This window comes from Chelonia mydas, chromosome 7, assembly GCF_015237465.2.
Source record: "Chelonia mydas isolate rCheMyd1 chromosome 7, rCheMyd1.pri.v2, whole genome shotgun sequence".
NCBI lineage: Eukaryota > Metazoa > Chordata > Testudines > Cheloniidae > Chelonia > Chelonia mydas.
Window position 1 is genome coordinate 104841563 of NC_057853.1, and position 27818 is coordinate 104869380.

A 27818-nucleotide genomic window follows, 5' to 3' on the forward strand; every position below is an offset into this window, starting at 1 on the left:
TGCACGTGGCCCACCAGAGCATTTCATAAGGTCTGCTTCAAGAAAATACACTAATGGATGATTCATAAGCATTTTGTCATCAGGTTTACATCATTTTAGTTTATATAAGTGTATAAATAGACAATACTGTACCTAGAAACAGCCTATCTAAATACATATGAAACAAGCTGAACTTAAAATATGTCAAGACAGGTGACTATAAATCCTATTAAAATATGTAGAATCTGTTTGGCCCACACTAGGCTGTGCTTTGTTTTATGTGGCCCTCCTGTGTAATAAGGTTGGGCATCAATGCCCTAAAAGACAATTTTACACTAAGGTTTTTGAAAATCTTGAAGTCAGGAGGTTATGGGGAGGAGGGGAGATAATCCTCCAGGCTGATCAATACTTTCCCCTTTATTCCTTCCCCTTCATGTTCTTTCAGTTCAGGAGGGTTGGCTACGGCGCCCTTTGCAGCCTGTCAATAACAGGCTCAGGTTTTCTCTGATAAAACCAGTAAGTGTCCAAGTCCAGCTATCCTCCAGTTATCTGCATAACCTATTGCTGCCCTTAATATCATGCACCCCTGTGTGACTGCCTGTTTTTCACATATGGTAGATCCAGCCCTGCTTGAAGTGGTTAGGGAAAATATTGGAGAGTAACACAAAATACTTATAAAGGGAGGACTGAGCAGTGTTTGTGTTGTTGGCCCAGCATATTTTTAGAGAAGAGGCATAGGCAGAGAATGTTGTCTAGTGGTTAGAACAGGGGCTGGGATACAAGACTCCCTGAGTTAATAGTATACCATATATTTAAACCAGGACTGATATTAGGCCAATCAGTGTCTCTGATGCATATGTGCAACAGTACTCACCAATGCACAAGGCTGTTGTGAGGGTTAATTATATAATTTGTGTGTCTTGTTAGTATACCACATATTAGCAACACTTTATAATGGGAAGAGGTCCAGTAGCCCATCTAAGTTAGTCCGACTTCTTGCCTAGATTGCTTAATGTTCCTTCTGTTTCAATAAGTGCTTGGCTCACTCCTTCTAGGATAGGTGCAGAGTTTTAGCTTCTCTTGCTTTCTTTGGACGTTTACTCCATAAATTAGTTTCCCTTGATGATATCAAATTGAACTGAGGGCAGAACAGTGAGATAAGCTGCTGTAATTACTCTGCACACTCCCAAATACTTTTATTCTTTAAAAAAAAGGAAAATTACACTTTATGATCTCTGAGATTCCTATAAAGATTATTCAACAGGCTTAGGAGGGAACAGGCCATTCTGTGCTGGTGTCAGAAGGAGACAGTCAGGACCGGCTCTAGGCACCAGCAAAGCAAGCACATGCTTGGGGCGCCACATTTCCAGGGGCGGCATTCCGGCCATCCTTTTTTTTCAGGGCAGTTGCGCTCTTGGAGCTGCGCCGCTTAGACGGGGCGAGGGCTCCGTGCCCCCGGCCACAGCGGGAAGGGGAAGCCCCAGCACCGGGATGCTGAGCTGCCAGGGCCCAGCCGCCACCTGGGAACGAGAGGGCGAGTCCTGCCGGGGAGCCGGGGCTGCACTGCCTTGTGCCACCCAGTATATTGGGGCTTCTCTGCGCGGCCGGGCGGTGGAGGGGGTAAAGGCCCTGCAGGCGCTGGGAGAAGGTGACATCACTCCCTCCGCTTCCAGCGCCACCTGCGAGCTCCAGCCCCAACTGGGCGTGGGGCGGCAAATTTTTTGCTTGGGGCAGCAAAAAACCTAGAGCAAGCCCTGGAGACAAAAAGAAAAGGAGTACTTGTGGCACCTTAGAGTATCTCACTCTGATAAACAAATCAAAAGTGCTGACTCAACAGCTGTGAAGGACAAATAACATTCTCCTTCCTCTATAATACCTCCTTCAAGGACACTTAGGAGAAGTCTCTTAAGTGTTACAGCACAAGGACAACAACTACTCAGGGTAGTTCTCCTTAGTATACTGAGTCAGGTTTTTGTAACAAATGCGGAAGTTTAGAGCACAGCTTATATTTCCTAATTAAATAAAATGAAGCCAGTATAACTTTTAATTATCCAAAGTTTTAACAAATACGCTGTCATTTCGAATAGCTAACAAATATTTACTGGTGCTTCAAATGTAACAGAAAAATCTCCCATCAGCTCCTGCATGTATCTCCCTTCACACAGGACTGGTAGTGCCTAAAAGCCTCAACCAGTTTGGGTCCCATTATGCTAGGTGCTGTAAAAACAGACAAGACATAACAGATGAATGGGACTAATAAGAGGTCAGGGTGAGGCAGGGCAGATGGAGGTGTTGGAATTATTAATAATGTTTGAAAATATTAATATGGGAAAGTACCTAACACCAATTTAGCCATTTTTAAAATTACATTCAAAGGCCAAAAGGTACTTTATGCAGTTGCGCTAAACATGCCCCCAAAGCCTAAATAATAAGCAATTTACTACATTCAAACAGTAACAAAACATTTATAAGCATTTGATTAAGACACTTACAAACAGGCTAAACCCAGGGATGCTTAGACCCATGTAGGCTGCCTCCAACATGGTCAGGCAGGTATTAGCAATGAACCCTTTAAGTGTTTACTTTTTTATGCGCTTTAATAAACAAGTGATATCATTGCCAATTACTGACTTTAGCTAAAAACCAATTTGCTTATTCACCCTTATTTCCAGTCTTAATTCAGATAAAATTTACAACGTCCTTTCTTCCAAGGCCTTTCCTCCCCCTTCTTACTGTCCAACAGTTTTCCCATTTCACTTGGGTTCACACAGGCTTTAACACTGGTGTGTGGGTTGGGGAAGAGCTGTGCTGGCTTTTTTTAAGACAAATTTTCTCTCTTTGATTTAAGCATCTGCAGTCATCTCTCTCGGTCAGAGGCCCTCTTTTTAGAAACTTCCCCTTATCTCATTAGTTATTCTTTAAGCCAAACATTCACCACACTTTTTTCCTTTTGGCTTTATCAAACTCATTATTTTTTAAGACCTTCCTTCTACAGTACTTGCTAGTCCAAGCTTTTCTTTACAACACAAATAAATTTCCTTAACCAAACTTAAGTTAACTAATTCTTTAATTTTATTCTTATCCTATACGGGTAACAAATATAATATGTTGCTCCGACAAATATAACAATATTCTGGACAAATCTTACTGAGTTCAATACCTTGGGGTCCATGGTATTAAATATCCAATTGTTTATGAGTTATTGTGAGATTGTGCGTATCTTCTTTAGGAGAAGGGGGTATGCTAATATGATTCCTCCAGTTATCAGCCCTTTGAAGCCACCCCCTGGAGAGTTTCAGTTATACTAGTTCAAACTGAATTCTCCAGGGACTAACAAAGAAAAGGTTTTTGGATAAATAGCCTGGTTTTAAACAGGCTCAGGGGTTTTATTCCGATCCAGAAAATGCACTCCTTAGGGAAGGGTTGGAAGGACAGACACTGACCAGAGCCCATGTGGAGATGGGTGTGGGAGAGAAATCTCTGGTATACTTAGCAGAACACATATAGGTTCTTTCATGGTTTTTAATATATTTTTTTCTGTCGCATTTTTATCTTAAGGATAAAATATGCTTGCTTGGAAGAACTGTGTGATAACAGCGCTGTAGCAATTACACTATGTCAGGTCTCCGATGAGAGGAGAGAAGCGAAGCATGCCTGCTTAGGCAGACTGTCTTTTGCTGGGAATAATACAGTGAAGAATTCTGGGAACTGTACAGCCTGGAAATATCCCAGTCAGAAGGGACAGAGATGTGGGTCTCCACCCAAGAAAGGCAACAGCTGGGGAGCCGGAAGTCTAGGAATAGGTGCCCTTGCTGAACCGCTAAGGAAAAGTACAGGTGCAATTGCCCTAAACTGTGCCAGCTGTCCATAACATTCCTTCTCTAACTATTCTTTTCTCTACCATTCACCAGAAGCCATAATTCTTGCCAGGATACGAATACTGGCTTCTGTGGAAATAATTCTGATGTCACAAATTTATGAGGCCTTCATATGAGGAATAAGCAGCCAGAGCAGAGGAATTCTTCAGAAACAAAGATCCTCAACCAGAATGTGCATGGACCCTGTGTGAGTGTGCAGAAGAGAGTGGATAGGCAGCAAGAACCCTCTATCCAGCGCCTACAGCTCTGCACAGTGACTGGGCACAATTGCCATATGTGCAAGAACACAGTTAGTGTCACCTGTAACATTAGCTATCCCAAAGGAAGTCAGGTGGTAGGAGAGATAAGCAGCGAAGCTGGCCTAGCTCAAAGGGCAGCACAAACTATGACTTCCAAATGGTTGGTATAGTAGCTGGACTCCTCAGAAGCTCTTTAAAAAAAGCCTGCCCGAAACACTAGTCTTCCTGAAATCCCTCCTGGGATACAGCTCCACGCTACTTCCACCCAACATAGTGGCTTCAAGGCACAAGGGAATTGCCTCTGTGTGCAAAATATCCTTGGTGACAAAGAATGGAAGGAAGATAAATGCAACAGTTGTATTGAATAGAAGCTGAATTGTTTCTAAATATAATCTTCTCAAATGATTTTTCCTCAAGTAAAACCCATCTTCTAGAGAAAACCCCAACTCAACTTATGTTGCATTTTGCAGTCCCTGCCAGTAATCACAAAATACCACATACTAACTGGAAGACAATGGCATCACAGTCTCAGCCAATCACAGCACTCAATAGCAAAGAGTAATTTTCTGAAGCGTTACTTTTCTGGCAGTATTTATGGAAATGCTGACATGATAAAGAATTTCCCTCAGCAGGTAGTGATGTTAAGTCATAAATTACTTTAGGGCCTGGAATCCCTCTCAAATATTTATACTTAATTTACCCTATTAATGTGAAAAAACACAATCAATCATTAAGACAGAAGAGAAAGTCTAATTGTATGGAATGTTATATTAATATGATCAAATTAAAAACTACAATTTAAGGTGGCATACCATGGTCAGCATCTACGTATAGTTCAAAAAAGCCTGTAAAGTAAATGTACTGAAAGAGCATTATAGATTAAAATAATTTTTGCTATGCCCTCTGTAAACAGCAGTAAGAAGTTGCATGAAATATCACAAATATAAATGATTGCACAAGATGAATAAGCATAATGCATTTGCTACATTACGACCACAATAACTCTCATTGTATTTCAGCTTTTTAGAAGGACAGAGTATTCTTAGTCATGCTGTGATGTAATTTTTATAGAATTTAAAAGTCTCCAATTTATGAATAGTAAATGTGAGTCAGAAGTTTCATTGTGCAATATAACTAACCCTTAAGTCTCCATTGAGCTGCTAAACACACGCTGATACGAGAGTTTAAAAGGAATCCAACCACATTCTATGGCAATATCCACAAAATCCAAGTCTTTTCAGCTACTTTGCGATAATGATAGTTAATCCCCATCTAATTCAAGACTGTTAAAAAGCTCAGTACAGAGCTATATGAAAGACAACATTCCACTCAATATGAATATTGAAGACAAGTTACTCTTCAAAAGTGAATGGAGAACAGCGTGGAAGCAGCAAAAAAAGTGTGACAGCTTTTATAAAGAGAAATAAAGAGTTTGCATGGCAGGACAGAAACAAACTACTTTTCATTTTTAATCCCCAAATGCTTTTTTATTTTTAAGTTATTTTAAAAACCAACCCATATATAAGTTTAGTTGCATAACCATTTTTCTCAAACAATTCACACTTACCAGTGTCAAGAAATAATAGCCAGCTCTGCCATTCCAAATCATCCTCAGCTCAAAAATACAAAACAAAAACACGCCCACCAATTTACCACAGATTCCTTTACCAGAGCAATTTCTAAACTTCCATCCTTTCAGTCCAGACTTCAAAGTCAGACTTTAACGGGACGATTGACTTAACTATATCCACTGCTGAATCCACTGAAAGTAAAAACTTATCCCAGTCAGCCAAAGAAATATTCCAGAAATCTGTGTTTGGTGCTGCATTTCCAAAGTGCTTCTCTTCTGAATGGAAGGCTGTTTGAAAGTTGAAACACACAAAAGGCCAATGACTATAAAACTGGAGCCGTCTGACAAAGGCTCCTCCCATGAGGCTCCCCAAGGAAAGGCCAGTACTGTGTCTAACAAACATACAATTGCTCCAAAGGCATCTGATCCTGCTTTGGGTCAAAGGAATGCAGGGCTGCGTTACTGTGGCACGCCTCTGCATTTCTGGACATTTGCACCATGCTTGAGAGGAAAGGACCTAATCGATCATTAAGCAAACTGCTCCTGAATTTGTAGGAATTTTGACCTTGCTCTTTCTTTCACACACACACACACACGCGCACACACACACACACACACACAGAGTAAGCCAGTGAGACTGACACGTGGTTTTCATTCTTTTCTCTTCAGTCTGTTACAAAGTTTCTTCCAAAACTTTTTGAGTCATGACAAGCTGATAGCTGTTTTAAGTTTTCACATTTTCCACTCTGTATGACACTAAAGACTTATAGAAATTAAATGATTACAAAATAAACAACAATCCATGCAGCCAAGCCACACAACTGGATATTTAATTTTTAAAGACACTTCGCGGAACTCTGATTGTTGATGTTGGCAGAGTATTTGGCCCAACTTTAAAGACGATCTTTCCAAAGTTCCAAGATGCAGGCAAGGTTCTGCCTAGTTTTACTAGCTATTATTGAAGCCTTACTTGTTTAGAGTTGTAAACTTAAATCCAGACCCTTTAAGTGTGTTGTTAAATTCCAACTCCTAAAAACATATGCTATTGCCCTGTAGCACAATGAAACGGAAAGGGTTAGCTGTATCCCTAATTAATCCCTTCAATTCTCTATGGATGTAGGTCACCACAACATAAATATGTCCCTGTGAATATGGAATTATATCCTTATTTTCCATTGCTGTTTACTGCTCTGTGGCCTGGGTGTATATTCAAATTGCCAGCAACCAAGGAGTTAATCACCAGGCTATTCTGTATGTAAGTCTAGTTCATATAATAGAAGATTTAATAGAATCACTGCTCACCAAATGTTGAGTCCAGGTATTTGATATAAATGCTTAACTATAGAGGTTCAATTCAGCAAAGTTAAGAGTCTGCCTGGCTATGGCTGTAGAAGCCTGCAGACTCCCACAGCTCAATTGTGGTGCAGACTAATCCTTATTCAGGTGACAAAACTGGCTTATTTCCTCAGCTTCAGAACTTGATCTCCCAGAACCTTGTCCAGCTCTTGGTCTTGCACAGAGCTTAACAGTACTGTACGCCTCCTATTTATGCTCATATGTCTCAAGATGGCTAACAGTAATGATGTCAGCTCTCGGAGCATATAGAAAAGTCACTAATATTTTCATTAATTCTGACCTGCTTTTTTGCCCAACCATGTTCACACCCCTCCTTGTTCAATTTTCCCATAAAGCATTTGCCAAAAAAGTAGCAGTAAATTAAGAAAAAGCAAAATCATTAATAAAAAGGGTTAAGCTTGACAAATAAATTGGTTTGCTACAGATAGCCCACTCAGCTCCAGAACTGAGAATCAGCATCAGTACTGACAGCAAGAACTGAGATCCGGAGCAGCGGTAATATTACAAGCAGCTGCTAGAGAGGATGATTCTCTCTCACCTCCCTTCTCCCTCTCCCCAAACCTGAGCAGCAGGAAACCAGGAATGGAAAAAGAAGAGTTAATGGGATTTTCCTGGTGCAGGTAGAGGCTCCCAGCTATCCTCTGGTGCACGGGGAGTCAAGGGGGGGAGGAAAAATACCAATTCCACTTTCATCTGGAATCCATTTTAAAAATAGCTTTTGCAGGTACACTAGCTCTAGAGGACAGAAGAAAAAAAGTGAAGAGACTGAGTTGCATTAAAGGCTCCTCTCTCCCAACAACCCTTAATCTTGGCAAACATCCATAGCCAAAGCTTATCCCAGTTCTTGCTGATAGGGCCAGTTTTAGCATTTTTTACCAGGACTGAAACATGTTGCCACCAACTCCCTGCCACCAGAAATATTACTGACTCAAGTCCTAGCTTTCCAACCACTGAAAAAAATAAACAGTTGACTGACTTGAACACCATGCTCACACCCAACTCTGAATTAATGTGAATCAACAACACAGTCTCAGACTACATAAATAAACTGGGTAACCATGGGGAGGGGATCATGAGATGACTTTTTGGCTTAATTAATCTGTCCCCTCCCTGTTTATTCACTCATCTCTTATCGCATCTCTAATTACAATTCCTTCATTCATCCAGTGCCATTAAACTCGACACCCCCAACCCCCTTCCATTGGCTGCTTCTCCAGCAATTTATTCAATTTCTTCCCCAATGCTCCTTCTGGTGGACATGGAGTTGTTACATAATAATCCAAGAACACTGATCATTTTATGGATACTGTATGGATCATTTTATGGATACCCTGATTAGTAAAATGAAGTTACTGTACAGTGTGTTATTAGACATCCCTGTATGACCATATTGATCTAGCTTAACAGGGGACTGATGGAAAATGACCGGGGAAGGAATAAGCAACCTCCCAATAAATTGTTTGGGGCAACTACAAGACATCAGCCTGCATCCAGGTTCCAACCAGAAGTTACACAGCTGTTTTTGTAGGAGTCTAGAGATCAGAGGGATATTAAACAGTTAAAAGGACTCTCCAGAGAGAGCGTGTTGAGTGTGCTCTTCCTGATGAGAGGGACCGACCTGGACAACAGAAACACAGGTCCTGCCAGGGTAGCTGAAAGAAGTTGGTGTCTTTCCCCAGCTTCCGGGGAATGGTAAGACTTAGGGAAGGACCAGCAAGCATATAGGGTGTTTATTGTGTTAAGATCAGTTTTTCTCTTAAACGCTTTGGTTCTAAATAATGTAATACTTGGTTTTAATAGTCTTACGCTATGAACCACTGGGCAAAGCTGCTGGAGAGAAGAGAACTGCAGTGCTGAATTTAAGTCAGGCCTGCTGAGGTGATTACAGTTAGTACCTGAGGTCTGCAGCCTAAGGCCCCATCTGAGAATGGGAGAATCATGTGATTCCACACCCAACAAAAGCGATGGCTCAAGGCCCAGGACCTGAGTGAGAGTGCTCTCCACGAAGCCTGGAGGAGTCAGAGATGGAGTCAACCCTTATGCACGAGGTATCCTCCCTCAAGTGAGCCTCAAGGCCAGTACACCTCTCCACCTTCACATCACTTCTCACCAAAAAGCCCCCAAATATTTGCTGGGACACCTACAAGAAATTAGACAAATTGGGGATCATTAATATTTATAGGGGAAAAGCCCAAGAAGGGTTTGTATGTTTTTATCCCTTTTCCGCAGCCTTCATTTATTAAATGGCTTAGATTTAGCTCTCTTCTGGCTAGAGAATGTGTTTTATGTTTGGACAGTGCATAGCATTTTGTGTGTACTATAACACGCGCAACAGAAGTGATGGCTCAAGGCCCAGATCATTATTATCGTAACAACAGTTTACGTGGGGGGGGGGGGGTTGTAGGAGGGTGGAGGGGTCTTTAAATCCTGATCCCTTAGCCCCCAGCTTCAAAAGCAGATCCCACTGCTGGAGAATTGGGAGGCAGCTTGTTCTGTGTGCATTCTGATGAGTTTTAGAACTTCGGTCCCAATCCCGCAATCAACAGTATTCATTTGGGCTCCATGGAGGCACAGCACATGTGGTACATTACAGAATTGGGGCCAAACACAACCTGTTGCAAATATTCTCCTTTGAGAGATAGGAAAGTTTATCATTAGCCCCTACCAAGGGGTGAGACTCCTTGTAGCCTGGGTGGTGCACTGCACTCAGAACCCCCCCACCCCCGAGGTTTTCAATAAATTACCAGACTTGGGTTGGTTCAAAAACGGTATGACTTATTCAGTTTTCTAGGAAGGGTGACTTACTTTGATAGTTGCCCCAGGACACCCATCTTTGGGTCCCTATAAAAGTCCTGCTCAGCTCTGCATCCTGGTTCAGGAGACACGCCTCCCAACCCCCTTCCTGGGGCTGGAATAATGCTTCCAATTCTCTCTCTCTCAAAACAGGAGTCCCCCAGCTCTCCTCCTTGGAGCCACGTCATGAGTTAACCAGTCTCCCTGTCTCTCGTTGAACCAGAGTCCGTTTCCCCACCCCCCTCAGCTCTTCTCCTGGAACAGGGTATATATACATCAATGAAACAGTCATTCTGTCTCTTCTTCTGTCAGGAGCCCCAGCCCTCTTGCTGAAGCCAGGTAATTCGGGCAGTTATTACCTCTCCATAGACATATCAGCTCTCCTCCGTGAGGCTGGGTGATAATGTAGGTCCTAAGCCAGGTTCTCCCTCAGCTGGCCCATTTTCCCTTAATTAATCCTCAGGCTAGGAGGATCCACCAGGCAGGATTCTGCTACTGGTGCCTGCGCTGCTATGAGGGAGACCACCGTTGGGTCCCCTACTCCCAGCTCACTCCCAATTGGTTGGGTGGGAGGGGAGCCTTGCCCCCACCGTCTCTCCAAGGCTCCTGGCCCCAGGGCCCTTAAAGATACAGTGATAGGATTTTCTCTCAAGCAATAATTATTCCTGGGACCACTTCCTCCCTCTCTCTCAAAATATTGTCCCTTTCAAACCTTAAAGGGCCAAGCCATGTGACAGGTGGGCTGACTACTAGCAACCACTACCCTTAAGAGGGCAGACTACCTATTTTAGTCCTATCACAGTCCTGTTTTACAAATATGGAAACTGAGGCACAGAGAGCTTAAAGGCCAAAACTTTCAACCTGGGTGTCTGAAGTTAAGCACCACATCTTTAATTCTGGATTCAAATGCCTAACTTTGGGTGTCCACATTTGAAAACTTTGCACTATGTGACATGACAAAGGCCACAGAGGGAGTCACTATCAGAGCAGGGATTTGTCCCATTTAATCCATGAGACCATGCTACTAAAGCTGCCCCTCCTTGTGGCTAGAAGAAGTGCCTCAGTGCAGGCAGCTAGCGGTGGCCCTCGCTAGCTAGCGGTAGCCGGGCCAGCACTGCCATCTTCAGCTGTGAACTTAATCTGAGGTTTTTCAACACACTATGGCAGTATTGCCAGTCTCATGTTTTCAAAAAATGCATGAGTGAGACCTCAAAATGTTCCCTTCCCCCCAAATAAAAATGCGGTCTATGCCCCTCTTTACTGGGTACATAATACAAACACCCACAGACCTTTTCTGCGGAATGGAACCTTATATTTTCACTGTTTCCTGCACATGAATACAACCTCATGAGAACTATTTGTGGTGGCTGAACGTTAGAGCTGTGCAAATCTCAGCAGTTTTGTTTCTTAAGACTTTGAGAGAACCTCTCTTTCAAGTTAAGTTTTGCATAGGGGTTTGAACCTCCAGAATATCACTGCGTTTCAGGTTTGAGCAAACCATATTCAAATTTGGAACCATCAAATTTTTCCTGGTCTGGGGTCAGAATGATGGGAAACCAAAGACTTTTGCATAGTTTCCAGTTGAAAACAAAAATTGGCGCAAGCTGTCTTGAAAATCAGCCCAAGTTTGCTGAAAGTTTTGTAAAACTCAGTGATCAATCCCTTTGGCAAACCCCGCTGTTATTTGTGAAAACAAGCAAACAAGGAAGCAAACAAACAACTAGAGGGACTTTGTGGAGAGGAACCCTACTGCAGAAGTTTCACACATCACTGTAGCATTTTCAAAAAATTTAATCAAATAATTACATAATTATTGTAGAGTGCCACAGTAATCAGTTTAATATTTTGCGTGAATGAGAGGAGGAATGAAGCTATCAAAGTGAGTTAATACCAATCTGTTTTGAAACAGACAAATCGTAAAACTACCCTAATTGTTAGAAAATGACCAATTGTATGCACACTTGGGAAGACAGGACTAGAAGTGATTGAGTCCAGTCCCCTGCTATGGCAGGCAAGCCTGTGTATAATCAATTTTTCCTTCCCTTTGAAAAACAAATCCAGTTTTCAGTGAGTGCTGAGTTATTCTTAGCTTTGATGCTTCTATCAGCAAGAAGTGAATAACAATGTTATCATAATAACAAATTCCAAAGGCTTCACGTAAGTTCATAAAATCAAAAGGGTTTTACAGATTACATTGTTTTATCTTTCATTAGCCAAGTTAGCCGTGAAAAACAATGGAGTTCAAAGGAGTAAAAGCAGGTTGGTGACCTTCAGGTGCCTACGAACAGGAGCATAAAAGCAAGCATGTTGGGCTCAGTAAGTGTATAAAGCACATCATCTACAGAACAGGAACCTATATTTTCTAGGAACACTGGTCACAGATTGAATCTCTCCACAACATCAGAATAAACGAGCGCATGTCTGGATGAAAAAGTGGCTAGTTATGGGCCAGATTGGCAACCAGTATAGGTCCTGTCCAATTTACAGATATCCTACCTCCTTCGTTTGCTACTGTGGCAGTTGAGAGAATCTGAAGGGCTCGAGCAAAAAGCTTCCCAGTTTAAACACGAATGGAATGTTAGGCAGGGTGTACCCGGTAAAGAACACTTGATTCTGCAATGCATTCCCCCAGCGGGTCATTAGGGTGTGTCTACACTTCAGTAAAAAACTCACTGCCCTGATTCTCAGAGCCCTGGTCAGCTGACTCCGGCTTGTGGAGCTAAAAATTGCAGTGTGGACATCTAGGCTCAGGCTGGAGCCTGGGCTTTGATACCCACTCCCCTCACGAGGTTTCAGAGCCTGAACTCCAGGCCAACCCCGGATAGCTACACTGCAATATTCAGCCCTGGAGCCCGAGCCCCGCAAGCCTGTGTCAGCTGACACAGGCCAGCTGTGGCCGAGCCACAGGTCTTTTATTGCAGCATAGATATGCCTTTAGAGGCCAAGTGCCACATTTTCTGCTGGTATCACTGCAGTTGAGCAGAGAATCTGGCCTAATGTGTGTTGACTTTCAGACTATGCTGTGAAGACCTACCTATTTTTCCAGGCCCTCTCCACTGGGATTTATCAGGTGGTGGTGAAGGGAAATGAAAGAATTTAAAGTAGAACCATTCTAGAGACCAGAGTCTTACTGAACTCTATGATTCTTTACTGAAAGAAGATCAGGACTGAAGGGGGTCTGATGGAGAGAGTCTTATGGATGGCCTTCAAAGAAAGGGAGGAGGTGAGATCAAGCTTATAAAAGAGGAGACCCCCCCGATATGTTTGAAACACCTTCAGGGATTAGCCCTTCACTAAATTAGGTCCTGATCTTGGAGGGCACTCAGCATCTTCCGAGAGTGTATCCTTAGAGAGTTAACAGCAAAGACGCCTTCGACTGTAGTGGCTAAAGTCTCCACTATACAGTCGGTGCAAGGGTTTTTCAAAGTTGAACTACAAGAATAATCCAGTATATTACTGGTCACAGCAACTGTAAATATACTGACTAAAACCAAATCTATACAAGGAAGGATGGTCCAGTGGTTAGAGCATTAACCAGGGCTGAGTTAGATTCCCGCTCTGTCACAAATATCCTGTGTGATCTGGGAAGTCACTTAGGGTATCTCTGCACTGCAGTTGGAGCATGCCTTCCTACCTCGCAGGGAGATACTTTAAAGATTGTGAGGTGCTCAGATACTAGGGTAATGGAAGCTGGGTTAGTACCTAGCATAGATAGGTATAAGTGTGACACATATTGCAACCGCATGTAGTATCTTTGGGCACCCCTTTATTAAATTTATGAATGATTTCTGTATGATTGTGTTCTACTCCATGGGAGAGGTTTACTATAGCTTTTCCAGGAAGTAAAAAGCAGTAGCGGGTGATTACCCCTGAGACTGTATCAACTCCTACAAGTTCCACCCCATGGGGAGGTTTGCATATGCTGGGTCAGGCTGAGTTTTCTTGGTATAAAAGGATGAGCTTGAATTGATTTATGGGCTTCTTTCAGATCCAGCAAACAGACAGGATCTTCTGTCCAAGGCGAGGGGAGGGGGCACCCCTTGTGGCAGGGACAGAAAGACTTCAGCCTACTCGGGCCTCATGAGACCGATGGGTGACTCCTGGTATGTTTGGTGCGTGTTTAAAGCTGTTTATTAGGTTTTCTCTGACATGCTTTTACCTTAAGAATAAATGTTCTTGCTTAGAAAGAGCTGTGTGGTAACTTGTAACTGCTGGCAATACACTGTTCATAGTCCTTGCACAGAAAGCAATACACTGGTAGACTGGCTTCCTGGGGATATCACAGTGTAAGACAGAGCTGTACAGCCTCAAAACCCCTGGTCAGGAGGGAACAGGACAAGGGCCTCTGCCCAGAGACAGGTGATGGCTAGAGACCTAAGACCTGACTGGGCACTCCTGGAGTGGACCGTGGAGGGGCAAAACGGGTTCAATTATCCTGAAACTGTGACAATAAGTATGTAACACAGACAGACTGATCCAGAACTTTTCATGCAGGTATACAGCACCAGCAGCAAGTACTACCTGAATGCTAAAGCTTAGCTTATTTTGCATAACTCCCAGATGCTATTAACTCGGCACACTTTGGCTTCCAAGCTCCTTAGGACAATACATATTTTGTAAACCGAAAGCCTATCATTATATCAACATGCAGGTTACAAGTCATGCTAACTGAAAATTATCTGATGTCACATTCAAATTGCCATGATTATAGTGCTTAGTCCAAAGTGCCAGGTGAGAATGATTACATACTGCCTACACAGGATTTGCTTCTCCAAGTACCACACAGCCTGTTGAGTTGATAAGGCAGGCTGACGCACAGAGGCAAACACAAATTTGAGTCAACTCTAAGCATTCAGACAGGTTTCAGAGTAACAGCCGTGTTAGTCTGTATTCGTAAAAAGAAAAGGAGTACTTGTGGCACCTTAGAGACTAACCAGTTTATTTGAGCATGAGCTTTCGTGAGCTACAGCTCACTTCATCTATGCATCCGATGAAGTGAGCTGTAGCTCACGAAAGCTCATGCTCAAATAAACTGGTTAGTCTCTAAGGTGCCACAAGTACTCCTTTTCTTTCTAAGCATTCACTTACCCTTGAAATTACAAGTGTACCGCCAATTATGGTCACTGATATTTAGATACGGGCACTGAGCCATTTGCCTGGCCAATCTATACGCCCAACTCATTTGACTCTCATTCTGAACATAACAATACATATGCTTGACCTTTTCCATACAAAACAGTGTCCCACCCATAGGAATTGCCAGGAAGGATAGAGCACATGACCTTGGTTCAGAGTCAGGAACAGAGAAAGGAAAGAGAAGGAGGGAGTAGTTGCAGAGCATAATCAGAGTGAAAATGGAAAGCAAAGGGAGGGGGAAACATTGGGAAAAATGGATCTTAGAGCATCTCTGAAGAGGAGTCTTTGTTGGGGGGCATCAACAAGATGCAAGTGTGCCAAGATGCAGAAAAAACTGGAACAAAGCCACAACCCAAAGTCACAGAGAAAACGACTGTGTCTATAACTGCTTTTCTCTGAATTGCCTACCACAGGGCTCAGGGCTGGGACTAATCCCACTTTACATATTCCATTAGTAACAGGGAAAATAGACCTAATTGCAAGGTGTCCAAATTTGCAAAGAGAGTACAAAGAGAGCAGCGATAGCTGACATATGGAGAATTGCAAGGTTGAAACATGCATCTGGGGAGAACTAACAAGAACATAAAAGAATCAAAAGTGTTTTAGATAAATGAGAAAGAAAGAAAAGAAGAAGGAAATTAAGAAGTCAGGGTGCCTTGACTACTTATACATTGAAAATATCACAAAGCAATCACTGCATTTCCTTAACAGAATGTTTACATTTTATTAAACAGAAATAATGTTTCTCTAGAGGCATTAAGGGACCTTTTAACTTTAAAAGCATATGCAGTATCCAAGTCAATTTCAGTACCTATTTTAAGAGTATATTTCTAAAAAATATACTTGAGTGTAATTGCAAAATAGCAAGGTCCACCTGCAGCTGGCAGGGGATGGATTAGTAAATAAATAGTTAGTTCTTTGCTTTCATGCACTTATCTCCTTTAGTTCATAAACAGATTAATTGAGGTAAAATGTTTAACCAGAATACTATGATGGGTCTGGTTCTCCATTACTCTACACTTGACCCAATATAGGGATATCATGGGAGTTATATTTGGGTAAGGACTACAGGACCAGTTCCCTTGTGATTAGAAAGGTAACACTTTACTAATGGCTATTCCTATGAGGTAGAATGAGATTGATGGACTGGAAAACAGAGAGAAAGAATATGGATGCTGGAGTGCCAGGAAGAAAGGCAAATAGACAAAAAATGTCTGATGAAATCAGATACTCTTCGTTTTATGTGAAAGTCAGCTTCAGCTATTTTTTGTTCTCTATGTTGTAATCCTGAGATGAATGCAATATCTGAAGAAGGTAAAAAATACAAAATAGTGAATTCTGCAGTGGGGAACGGAGGGGTGGGGGGCGTTGCATAATCACAGTTTAGGTATAAAATTAATTTTAACGCAATGATTCTGTTTTCAAACACCACAGGACTCAAATAGGCATAACGTTCCAGCAATCAGAACCTACTTGAGTGCACAATCTGAGAAAGAGCTATGCATTCCATACCTCTCTCAGAAAGACTGTTAAAATATTTAATACTCTATTTACTATGCAGGGGGGAAAAGATCAAGTCAGTATTTACTAAGGAGTCAACATTCTTTTCAGACAGCTTACTAATCTTGCCAATTTCCAACTGCAAGAATAGTGCATGAAAGAAAATTAAAAAAACATGTCTAGGCCAATTTTACTTATAGGATTACTGTCTGGCCTACGTAAATAGAATAAAGAGGGTTTTTCAACTTACCCTGGTCTGACATAGAGTGCTGTGATTTATTTGGCATGTAACAATATTGTTAAGCTTTATAAATGACATAGCTTAATACAGGTATAAAAGAGAATGAAAACCAATGTAAATATTGGAGGGAACAGGGTCTGCACCATTATGGCATGAGCTTCAATAGGCATCGGGTGCAATTTTCAAAAGCACCTAAGAGATTGAGAGCAGGGCTGGCTAGAAAACAAGAATTTCATTTTGCAAAAAATGTTGAGGTTTTGACGTGTCTTTTCATTCCGATGTGTAACGAAAACAAGAAGAAAAAGACACCCACCCCAGAATAGCCAATAGCCCTGTGGTGTGGGAGACCCAAGTTCAAGTCCCTGCTCTGGTTCCTTCCTTCCCTCCCTCACCCCACAAGAAATTCTTTCTGCTACCCGAGAAATCTTCCTGACACAAATTTCAGTTTCAAAAATGAGTTAGCGTGTTCGGACAAAAAACAAGCCAAACATTTTCTCGAAAAATTCCCAACCAGTTCTATTTAGGAGTACACCTACCACTGCATAATGCCTTCCAGAACTCCCAAGGCACTCAAGGGCAGCAGGCGTGTTGCTAATGCCACTTAAAGAATTGCAGCACACACTATCGTTCACCACAAGCCAGCTCTGCTGCCTGGTTCAGGGGGAGGCTATAGCTTCATCTATAGCTTCAGGGGGTAACTGCGCTCAGCGGAGATTGTGCAATCATATCTGCAGTTGTGGCCAGCTTGGTGGCTCTTTACACCCTTCCCCCCATTGCATACCTACACAATCTAGCCCCAGCTTCGTAAACTGAGCATCTCTAACCCTCTGAACTGTCTGGAAGTCCACTAATAAATTGGATACTTTGCCAAATCAACTATCTATTCCTAGCATCTAAAAGCAGCACATCTGGGAATGACATCACAGCATTTAATCATTAAACCTCCCAGGGTACTTTTTCAAGATTGGATATTTGTTCTGGTGTCCCAGCCAAATTCCCATATAGTTACAGAAATGTATCTAAAAATGCCCATACCACTTTCAATTGGATATAGAATTTTCTTCATATCTTGTTCTAAATGGCTGTGGTGCACTGCTCAATAACGGCCTTACTCCTCTGCATATCAGTGGTAGGTGCAATGATTTCTAAGTATATATAGGCCTATGTTATTCCATTGCACTTGTACAGGAAGTGCCTTTGTATAGGGAACCTCTTCCCTCAGCATACCTATGCAGCAACAAGAGCACAGGGTGCTATTCTGGTACTCTCTTGAGCAAAAAAAAAGGCCTCATCTAATGAAAGTGCTATCACTCTATAGTGCTGAGGATTTGTGGTCTGCAGTTTGGGGGCATGTTCAGGCCTTTTCTATGTACATCTCCTTTTCTTCCCCAGTAAAGAACATGCAGGAGGAAAGTAGAGGGTGAGCTAAGCACGAAGTGATTCCAACCCCATGCATTCCAAACTCGGAATCCAGCCCCCCCCAAAATCATGGGACTGGCTTGGGATTTTGAAAATAATAAAATTTGGGTTATTTTTGTTTGGCTCCTGGTTTTTGAGCCTTTGGAGTGATATTATTGAGCTATTCTCTGCAGCCACAAAGGCAGGAAATTAACTTTTTTTCCCTTCCATTTAATCATCACGAGACTCCAGGAGCTGGGGCGTTAAAATAAACCCACAAATGTTATGAGACTTCCAAACAATGGCAAGAGTTGGCAATACAGCAGGAGCCAGTAAAAGAAGTTTGCTGCCCCTGGAGAAGAGGACGGAGAGGACAGTCTCCCTCTCCTTAAGCGTCTGTAGTCACCAACAGCTTGGCCTGCATCAGAGACCTGCCAACACAACCCTCCTGTTTCTACTAGTAGCACTTTGCTCCACTTTCTCCCAGAAGCACAAGAATTTCTGGCATAACCCACTCTCCTGAAAATAATCACGCCAACCCATGGTGGATATTAGAGAGGAAGGCACTGGGGCTGGAATATCCCCTTTACCCAGGCAAGGTCTCAGCATAGGTTGGGACTCTTCCTGGTTGTTATAGGGGCACTGTTTGGATCTCCCACTTGTACTACCACCACAGAAGCAACCACCTAGCCCCTGCCCGAACCAGAAAGTAGAGGAAGGTCCTGAAAATTAAGAATTCCATCTTCTAAGAAGGTGCTTAAATAAACAACAATAATTTAGGCCCCTTCTACCTAACACAACTGAAGTTTCCTATAAGTTATCTTGGAATTGACGAGGGTTGAAAACCACCCCTTACGTAACACAAGACACACCAATTTCCTTTTCCTAACAAAACACCTATTTACACTCAAATACCCTGGTTTGGGATTTTTCATGACTAGAATCTCCTCTGCCCCTACCGCAGATAAACATTGCAGGCCCAAATTCATGTGCCATTTTCTCATGTCTGCAAACTTTACCCTGGATATTTACTATAGCAAAGGGACAAACGGATACCACTTTTTTGAGGCAGAAGATCCTGAGACGAGGATATATGGGACAGAGTACAAAATTAAACAAAGGACATCTTAGGCTGCATATCTGGAAATATTTGCTAAGAATGAGACCCACTGGATTGTAGAACAATCTGCCAAGGAATATGAAGGAATCCCCTGTTCCTGAGTTATCTAAAAATGGACTGGTCAATACACTAAAACAACAGGGGATAAACTAGCTGGCTCAACAGATGTTTTCTAGCTCTCTTTTTTTCTTTTTTAATAATTGCATATTCTTATGAGAAACAAGACTAAACAAAGGCAGGGTCTCCTCTTTACCTTTGGAAGTCCTTGTTCCATGAAATCTACACTCACACAGATTTCAAATTGCTCGGCACACAGTATAGCACATGCACTGACAGTCATATAGATATAAAAGTTACATTTGTGCTTACAGAAGTAGCAGCTGCTTGTTGGTACAAAATACTCATACTGGAAAAACAGGTGACAATGAATTCAAGCGTATGCAAGTATTTAGCAAATAACTTATGAATTGCCAACAGCTGTTCCAAAGACCTCACCCTGTTTGCCACAGGTATTAATTTAAAGAATGATACCCACCCTAATTTAAACACATACACACACTCTTTCTTGGCTTCTGAGCTATTCTAGACCAGGCAGACAGTTGGTATGGTAAATTTGAAAATGACTATACTATGCATCCTCCATCCTTTTTAAAAAAAGACACACGCACCGGAAAACAAGCTCAAGAGAGAGATTATGAAACTTGGGGTCTAATTTTATCCTATCAGTTTATAAACAGATTTCTAAGGAGACCAAAAGAAAATAAATTTTGTTATTAAACCTTATCACAGTTTGATGGCTTTTTTAGTGTATATTTTGTTCAGAAAAGTATGCTGTATTGAGCTTCTGTCCCAGAATTACATAGAAAGGAAGTAAAACCCCTATTTTTTCCACCATAATGGGCAATATTAAAGGATGGAGGACAGAGACCTTAATTTTCCCCTCATATCACTGTTTAACCATGGCAACTTTAAAGAATGTGGCATTGATAAACATTATTTTTCCTTCCTATTCAATTACATCTTTTTCATATCTATAATACCAAGAAAGAATGCATCTAAATAGAGCATTATTGCCCTCTGAAAAACTTAAGCTTTTCACAGTACCTTTCTACTCTGATGTCATCTCTTGCCTCATCTGAGGTGGCCTTGGCTGTTACAGCTATAGCATCCTTTTCAGGTACAGGAAGAAGAGAATGACAGGGCTCAGGGAAGTTGCTGAGGTTATGGAAAAAGCAGTGATATGATTAGTTAGTGGTAAAGAGGTTATAGGTTGATATTCTTTTGAATTAACATCTGTGCTCATACTAGAAATTCAAAATTTCTTCAAAATGCACAGAAGAAAACAAATTTCATTTACCGTTTTTAAAATAAAAACCATGTTTGAGGCATTCTTGAGCTCCCAACAAAATGTTTTGCACGTGCACAAACCCTTAAGAAAGCTACACATATGAACTCCTAACATAGTACACAGATAATATACAAATGCCTCAGTTAATTGAATGTCTTTGGGGACACTGAATATTATCAAACAATCAAGGGCATTGTTAACATAATTGGCATGTGTACTCCCCCGCACCCCAAAAGTATTCATTTTTGTCGGTCTTCTATTTAGATTATAAATTCTTTGGGGCAGGAACCATCTTTTTGTCCTGGGTTTGTACAATGCCTAGCACAGTGAGGCACTGCTCCATGTCTAGGGCTCCTAGGTGCTGTGGTAATACAAATACTATTCAATATATCAGGGAATGGGACTGTTCTGAACAACAGTGGATCAGGATAACTGAGGTTAGAGTAATCAAGGTTGTAAGGTAGCTGAGTTTTTTAACTTTCAGATTGCAGTCTACAATGAAAACACTGCAGGCCCAATTTTTCAACTAAAGCACACCTATTTAAGGCTTCTAAATTTAATTTACTTCACTAACTTTAGGCAATGCATGTGAAAATTGGGGTCATAACAGAATCACTACAGAGGAGTTTAAGAACCGGAAAGTTCAATGAAGCTGTTGAAAATCAAGGTCTTTACAAGTCCCAAAAGGTCACTTCTATTATATTTAGACCTTACAAGCAATTTAAAATGTCTTCCACTTAGACCAAATTTTAGTCTAAAGTCAATGGGAACCGTGCCCACCCGAAAACCTGCATCACAAACAACAGATTTATATGTGTAAAATTTATCCCTCTGCAACCCTAGGACAATGACAACTCTGTCTCACAAAATTAATTTAAAGTAAGTACCTTTCTGTAGGTAATCCTTCAGTAACCATGTCCAGAAGTTCATTGATGTGATGTTTCTTAGGCTCAGTGAATGAAGGGGTTGGTATCTTTTCTTCGGCATCCAGCGGTGAGCTGTCATGTTCTGAATGCATCTTGCTCCATTGATTTTCAGAAGCAACATTAAAATCTGCACTTACAAAATCCTCTTCTGGCTCCATCCCTGTAATAGTTTCTGAGTAATGCTGGTTTGTATCTGTCCCTTGATCTTGAATGCTTGCTTTCAAAGCTGCATCACATTCACTAATTAATACTGTCCTTGTAATACCTGTTTTAGGGGTGTCTCCAAGTTGCTCACATATAGAAGCTTCTGCCTCTGCTATGCTGAACGTGGTGTCACTTTCTTCCTTCACATCCCCCTTAGTCACACTGCTGAGTTCATGTTTAAAGTCAGCCTGGGAATGATCATCGTGGCTTAGTTCATTTTTAACGTGATCTATTAATCCATGTATTGTTGCTTCTTTTCCCTGCTGTGGGTCTTGAAGATTTCCTAATATTTCCAGGCATTTTCTACTTCCCAAAGCATCCAGCATCATACATGTGTCATCCTGAGACTTAATTTCATGCACAACATTATTGTGAGTGGATTTCTCTTGGGTTTCACCAGACAACATACAAAGATCATTTCTTTTCATGTCAGCTTTGAAGATGTCTCCTTGAACAATTGTTGATGCTGACATGTTGCAGGTACCATTGACAGTGCTTGGGTGACAGTCTTTACTTTTCTTCTGCTCATTTGGCATAAAGTCCTGGCAATGATTTTCAGAAGATATCAGATCTTCTGATTCTGCATTACATTGTACAATTAAATTACATTCCTCTGCCTCTGGGATGGCAGCACTTTCTAAATCATTCTTTGGAACAGTGCCTGTATCTTCTGAAGAGGTCCCAGGAATAGTGGGCTGGTCCTTATTGTCATAAGATGCAGTTACGTTTTCAGTTTCGGCCCCATCAGATGAATCAGATTCCAGCTTTTCTATCTCTTGATCCACAGGAGCTCCAGCATTCATACTGCTAGTATGTGTACCTTCCTCTGTTTCCATCTGACTGCTTTTTGTGTTGTCAGTTTTGTTGTCCAGCTTTCTTAAATTCGTAAGAGGCAGTTCAACAGGTTTAGAACCATCCAATTTGGAAACTTTCTTTTCTGAAAAGGTACCTGCCTGCTTATGTTCCTCGTTTTCTGGAAGCTTTAGTTCTCTGAGCATGTCTTCTTGCTGTGCTGACTTCTCTTTGGGAACTTTGCTAAAAATCTCAGAATCCAAAGGCAACTCTTGTCTCTCTATTTCTGAGTCACTTTCTTGTCCTGCATTATTGATGCTTCCATCAACTCCTTCACCTACTGTGTTAGGCTCTGAAAAGTTCTCAGCACTTTGCAGAACAGGTATAACTTTAACCATGGGACTCTGCCGACTGCCTGCATACATTTCAGATGAAAGCTGGGGTAATTCAGCATTCAGAGCGTTGAGCACAGGTTTCTCAAATATTTTACTGAGATGCTCCCTGAAATCAGGAAAGCTGGCATCAGCACCAAAGGTCCTGGAGCTCGGAACATCATTCTCCCTTTCACAGGTTTCTGCCATCTGTTTGGAAATATTTATTTTTGTCTTGGTTATGCTATTATTCTCTTTCAAAACATTTTCAGTTTTCTCTGCACTTCCAGAGTTTTCTAAGATCTTCCTGTACTTGTCATCTACACAGATATTTGTTGCAATTTCCTCATTACATCCTTCTTGTTTACCAGCAGATGAAAGACTCAGCAGCCTCTCTCCTAGGCTAGGAAGACTGAACAGAGGCTCGGTTGAACTGACACTTTGCTGTGCTTTGAAGTTTACATCACTTTTTGTTCCTTTAGTTTTAATTGCAGATATCTCCTTCTTCAGCTTCTCAAAATTAAATTGTGATAAGTTTCCTGCAAACTGCCCTGCATCAGCAGAATCTGGTATGGGTGAAATACTCTCTCCTTCACACTGGAAACTTTGGCCAGGAATACTTGTTTCTTTCAGGGAAGTATTTTCTAAATGGACTGCTTCACTGCTGTTTTGATCAGCTGTGCTTATTATTCCTGGTGAAATATCTTTTAAATGCACAGGTACGGTAGCATCAGCCGTACTCTGTAAATCAGAAGCAGCTTCTAAGACATTTTGGCATGTTTTAACTATCAGCTTATTATTTAGTAACTCACCCACAATACTGTCATTCTTAGAGTTTTCAGGTTGCTGGCTAGCTTCACTATGATGATCCAATGCAAAGGTCGATGTAGAAAGAATTGGGAATTCTTCTGTTTCAGAGCTAGCAGGCAAATGCTCATTCTCGGCTTTTTTAATGCAGTTTAATGTATATGAAGCATTGTTGGGCACCACCTCCCTGTGTTCCTGTAATTCACAAGGATATTCCTTTGCACCTGAATTTGCATCTACTTTCTGATTGCTTGTCTCTGCGATAGAAGAGTCCCGTTCAAAATTTAGTTTTATATTTTCAACTTTTGGGATGATTTCACTGTCTGAAATCAGATCCTTTTTTGTTTCTAGAACTGAGCCTTTCACCAACGATTGCATTTTTTCTTGGTTTTCTGAACTAGGTATTTGAGTATCATTCTTGTTTTTTTCATATATATTTTCTTCAGAGTTATCATCAGAACATGTTATTTCAATACCAGTTGGCGAAGTCTGTGGTATATCAGTGACACTTATTGAATTCTGTGCCCCTGGAATACAGTCAATAGCACCAGCACTGCTTACATTAGTATTGTCTGCTGTCTTACATATGCTGTCTGGCTGTTCATTTATGTCAGATTCTTTTGAAAATGCATCATCTTGACACGTTTCTTCATGATGACTGACTGAGATCAAAGAATTATTCTCCTGCTTGGGCTTGCTAGAGATCTGCCTACTGAAGCGATTTCCTTCTGCCTCTGGGTCAGTTTTACTTTGCTGAGTGCAGTCTTGCAAAGTAGCTACCTTCAGATCAGAAATATTCTGCAAATGCTCAGTGTTGCACATGTTTCCTTTCAAGCAAGCAGTACTTTTATTTGAGTCCTCCCCTGGCACTGCATCAGGATTATATTTGAATGGCTCTGGCTCTAGCACAGAAGGTGCTGTTTGAGGGCTGCTTGTAATGTCTAGAGACATATCTGATTTGCTTCTGCATGTGTCCTGACAGTCACTCTGATAACTTAACTTCACTAAATGCTCATTTTTCTGAGCCATTTCTTTAAGTTCCCGTTCACCAGTACTTGTGATAGTTTTCAGATTGCTTTGGTGTTTGTGTTTTTCAAACCCTATATTTGAAATGTGCTGTTGACTATTTCTGGCAGCAAAGTTCAGGCTCTCTCTTTGCTCTGTTTGTGGAAAGGTTATTGAAACATCTGCCATTTCTTGCTTTTCTTTAATACAGCTTTTAAGGGTCTCTGGAGAGCCATCTTTGTCACTCTCGGATGGCTGTTTATTCTCAGTTATGCTGCTATCATGGGATTCTTCTAAACTCCACTGCTTTTGCTGAGGACTGAACTCCACAGTATTTGCTGATGCTTGAGAGATTTCAGAATGAGCCACTCGCATACTTTTGTCACCTTTTGCAGCAATTTGTTCCTGCTGAACTTGCTTTGGTGTGTCAGATGTGCATTCCTTTTTCAGTGCCAAATCTTTATCATCTACACAGCTTTCCACTTCAGCTCTGCATTCCTCCTGCTTAATTTCATTCTTTTCTTTAATGTCTACAGCACTGCTATGTTCAACAATAGTTGCAGGTACGCACGCAGGATCACTATTAGGCACCTCCGCTACTTGTCTGGTCCATTCTTTGCTTTCACAAATACACGAGGCCTCCTGAATTTTTGCTGTGTGTAGTGCAACACAGCCAGTAGTTCCTATCAATTCACTTAAGCCCTGATGTTCAAGTTCTGATTTGGGAGTCTGTATATTTTCTTCAGACCCTTCATTGCTTTGAAACATTTCTTGATGCTTCGTTTTGCACTCAAACTCCAATATAGCGTCTTGAGCAAAAGTGTGTTCCCAGGATTCATCTTGCTTAGTTTGCATAATATTACTGTCCTGAGAGTGCAGAAGTGGTGAACCATGTGCATTAACTGAACAAACCTTTTCAGTCATTTTACAGCTTAGCAAGGCTAAAGTTTTGTCTTCTGTGTCAGAGTTAAAATGATCAGAACTCAGAGGGCATTCTTCCCTGCCTAACTGTGGAGTTTCCACAAGTGGAAAGCTGCACTTTGAGGACAAGTCGTGTGTGGCAATTGCTTTCTCTTTGTTCATTTGTTGTTCAGGTTCACACTGGAAATAGAGTGAATTATCTTCAGCTACTTTCAAATGACTCTCTGAATTCAGATGCTTTTCCACAGCATTTTCATTTATGTCACTGCTTAAAGTCTTGTCTGAAAAGCTGATTTCTTTGAAATCACGCCCCCAGTTGGCATCCTTCCTGTCCTGCTTGTTGCTATCATCAAAGTTCAATAGCATCCCTTCTGCCTCATTTAACCCTTCAGGTGATACACTGGTTGCTATAACTTGCACTTCCTCTGTTCTGTCCTTTCCCATAGAGTCTTCAGTTTTTTCTGCAGGTACTTTAATGACAGTTTCTTTTAAATTCAGCTCTGTGGGTGAACTCCCACAAGTTAAATCCAATACATATTTTTCCAGTGCCAATCTTTCAGGTACCATGGAATCTTCCTTGGTGGAATTCATAGCATTTTCTACACCAGAAAGAAGGATGTTTTCTATTGACACAATATCAGCTTTTATTGTTTCATTAATGCTATCTTGATCTTTGGTGTTTTCAGATGTGAGATCTGGTTTTTGCTCTCCCTCTACCTTAAGCAACAGAGGCATGTTGAAAGGTTCAGTGCTAACAAACAAATTCACCTTTTGAGGCTCTCTTTCAAACCTGGGCTCCACTGTTTCAGAAGTTGTTTTTTGTGCTTTACTTCTACCTGGATCTTGGTGTTCATTTGCAGACACAGATTCCCCTGGAGGTTCATCTGGCTTTGGTACCAGGAACAGATCCGAAGGGTTAAAAGCCAAACCTGGCTTTAAAGTGCAAGCTGCTAGTTGCTTCCCATTGTTTTCTGAGAGATGTAGGTTTGGGTCATTCCCTTTAGTTGTGGTTATATCTCTTCTACATAAACTGTTGACATCACTGAGCTCAGGGTTATCAACCAAACTCTGAACATTCACAACTGCTCCATATTTTTCACTGTCTGAGCCTCCTGTTATGGGATAATTTAGGATTAAGGTTTCCTTTTTCATTAACAGACTCTCTGTGCCATCTGTTTTCTGTCCACCTCGCTTTATTACAGTCTGCTCCTTATGACCCACTTCCAAAAATCCTGGCCCCTGCTTGGCCTCTTGAGTGGTAAAGTAATCTGCTTCTTTACCCTGGGGTAATGAGACAGCATGCAAATCCCTCTTGCCATCCAGCTGTTCACTCTGCCATAATGGTTCTAATTCACATGAATTTGTTTGTGTAACTCCTTGTGTTAAAGCAGCTTCTGCAGAAGGGCTAGATTCTAAGCTTGTATTTTCTGGATCATTCTCACTCTTTTTGATAGAAGAGGCAGCAATATTGTCACTTTCTGGGCCACTGTCCACAAATATAGCATCTGCTGTTCCTATTTCTTTGTCATCCACTGTGTTTGGGGAAGGCACCGTTACAGTACTCTTTGGGGTTGGTAAATCATCACTGCTGTCTGTGAGATTTGCTGTGACATATTCTTTGGCACATTCTGCTAAAGGCATGGAGATAGGTAGGCTTCTCCCCTTTGCTTCTGCAGCCTGTATCAGTAAGTCAGAACCAGTTTGTCCTCCATGTTCTTGCAGGATATTACGCTGTGCCGTCACCTCTGCAGACACTGCACATGAATTTGGATCAGATAAACCTTCAGCAGTGTGGCTACCGATGCCTTCATTACTGCTGCTGCCAACAATGGAAATGATTATTCGTTTCATGTCAGCAAAGAAAGTGGAGCAAAACATAAAAACAATTCATGCCACTGAGGTTTCAAAGCCATGCAGTACCTGCATTGAAAAGTTGACAATCTGCTTTCAAGAGGCAAGATATCAGAGGCACACTCTATAGTGATCCAAAAACTCATTGCACTGAAATATACTTCCTCAGCCTTGTCTACTGTCCGTCATACTTGTCTTATGTTTTTACCTCTCCACAGATTTGGTATTAATAATTTAATTCCTACACTAATATGTTTTTCCCTCCAAAATGCTGACAGAAAAACACGAAAAAAATTATGAGAGAGAGAACTGGACCAAAAAAATTAAAAAAATCCTCAATTTTGCAGTTCCTCCTAGCATAGACCTACCAGTGGAGCTAGAAA

General features: G+C 41.5%; 1 protein-coding gene across 3 annotated transcripts in view; it reads right to left on the reverse strand.

Moving 5' to 3' along the window:
- Window positions 1–27818, reverse strand: part of TACC2 (transforming acidic coiled-coil containing protein 2) — a 181944-nt gene that overhangs the window by 119395 nt on the left and 34731 nt on the right. For 2 of the 3 annotated variants that reach the window (XM_043551361.1, XM_043551362.1), the window contains 2 exons: window positions 21446–27403; window positions 20315–20425 (listed from right to left, as the gene is read on the reverse strand). In XM_043551361.1, the coding sequence (XP_043407296.1) occupies window positions 20315–20425; window positions 21446–27403 (6069 nt within the window). The remainder of the gene's footprint in view (window positions 1–20314; window positions 20426–21445; window positions 27404–27818) is intronic. The other variant, XM_037903765.2, reaches the window with a different exon arrangement.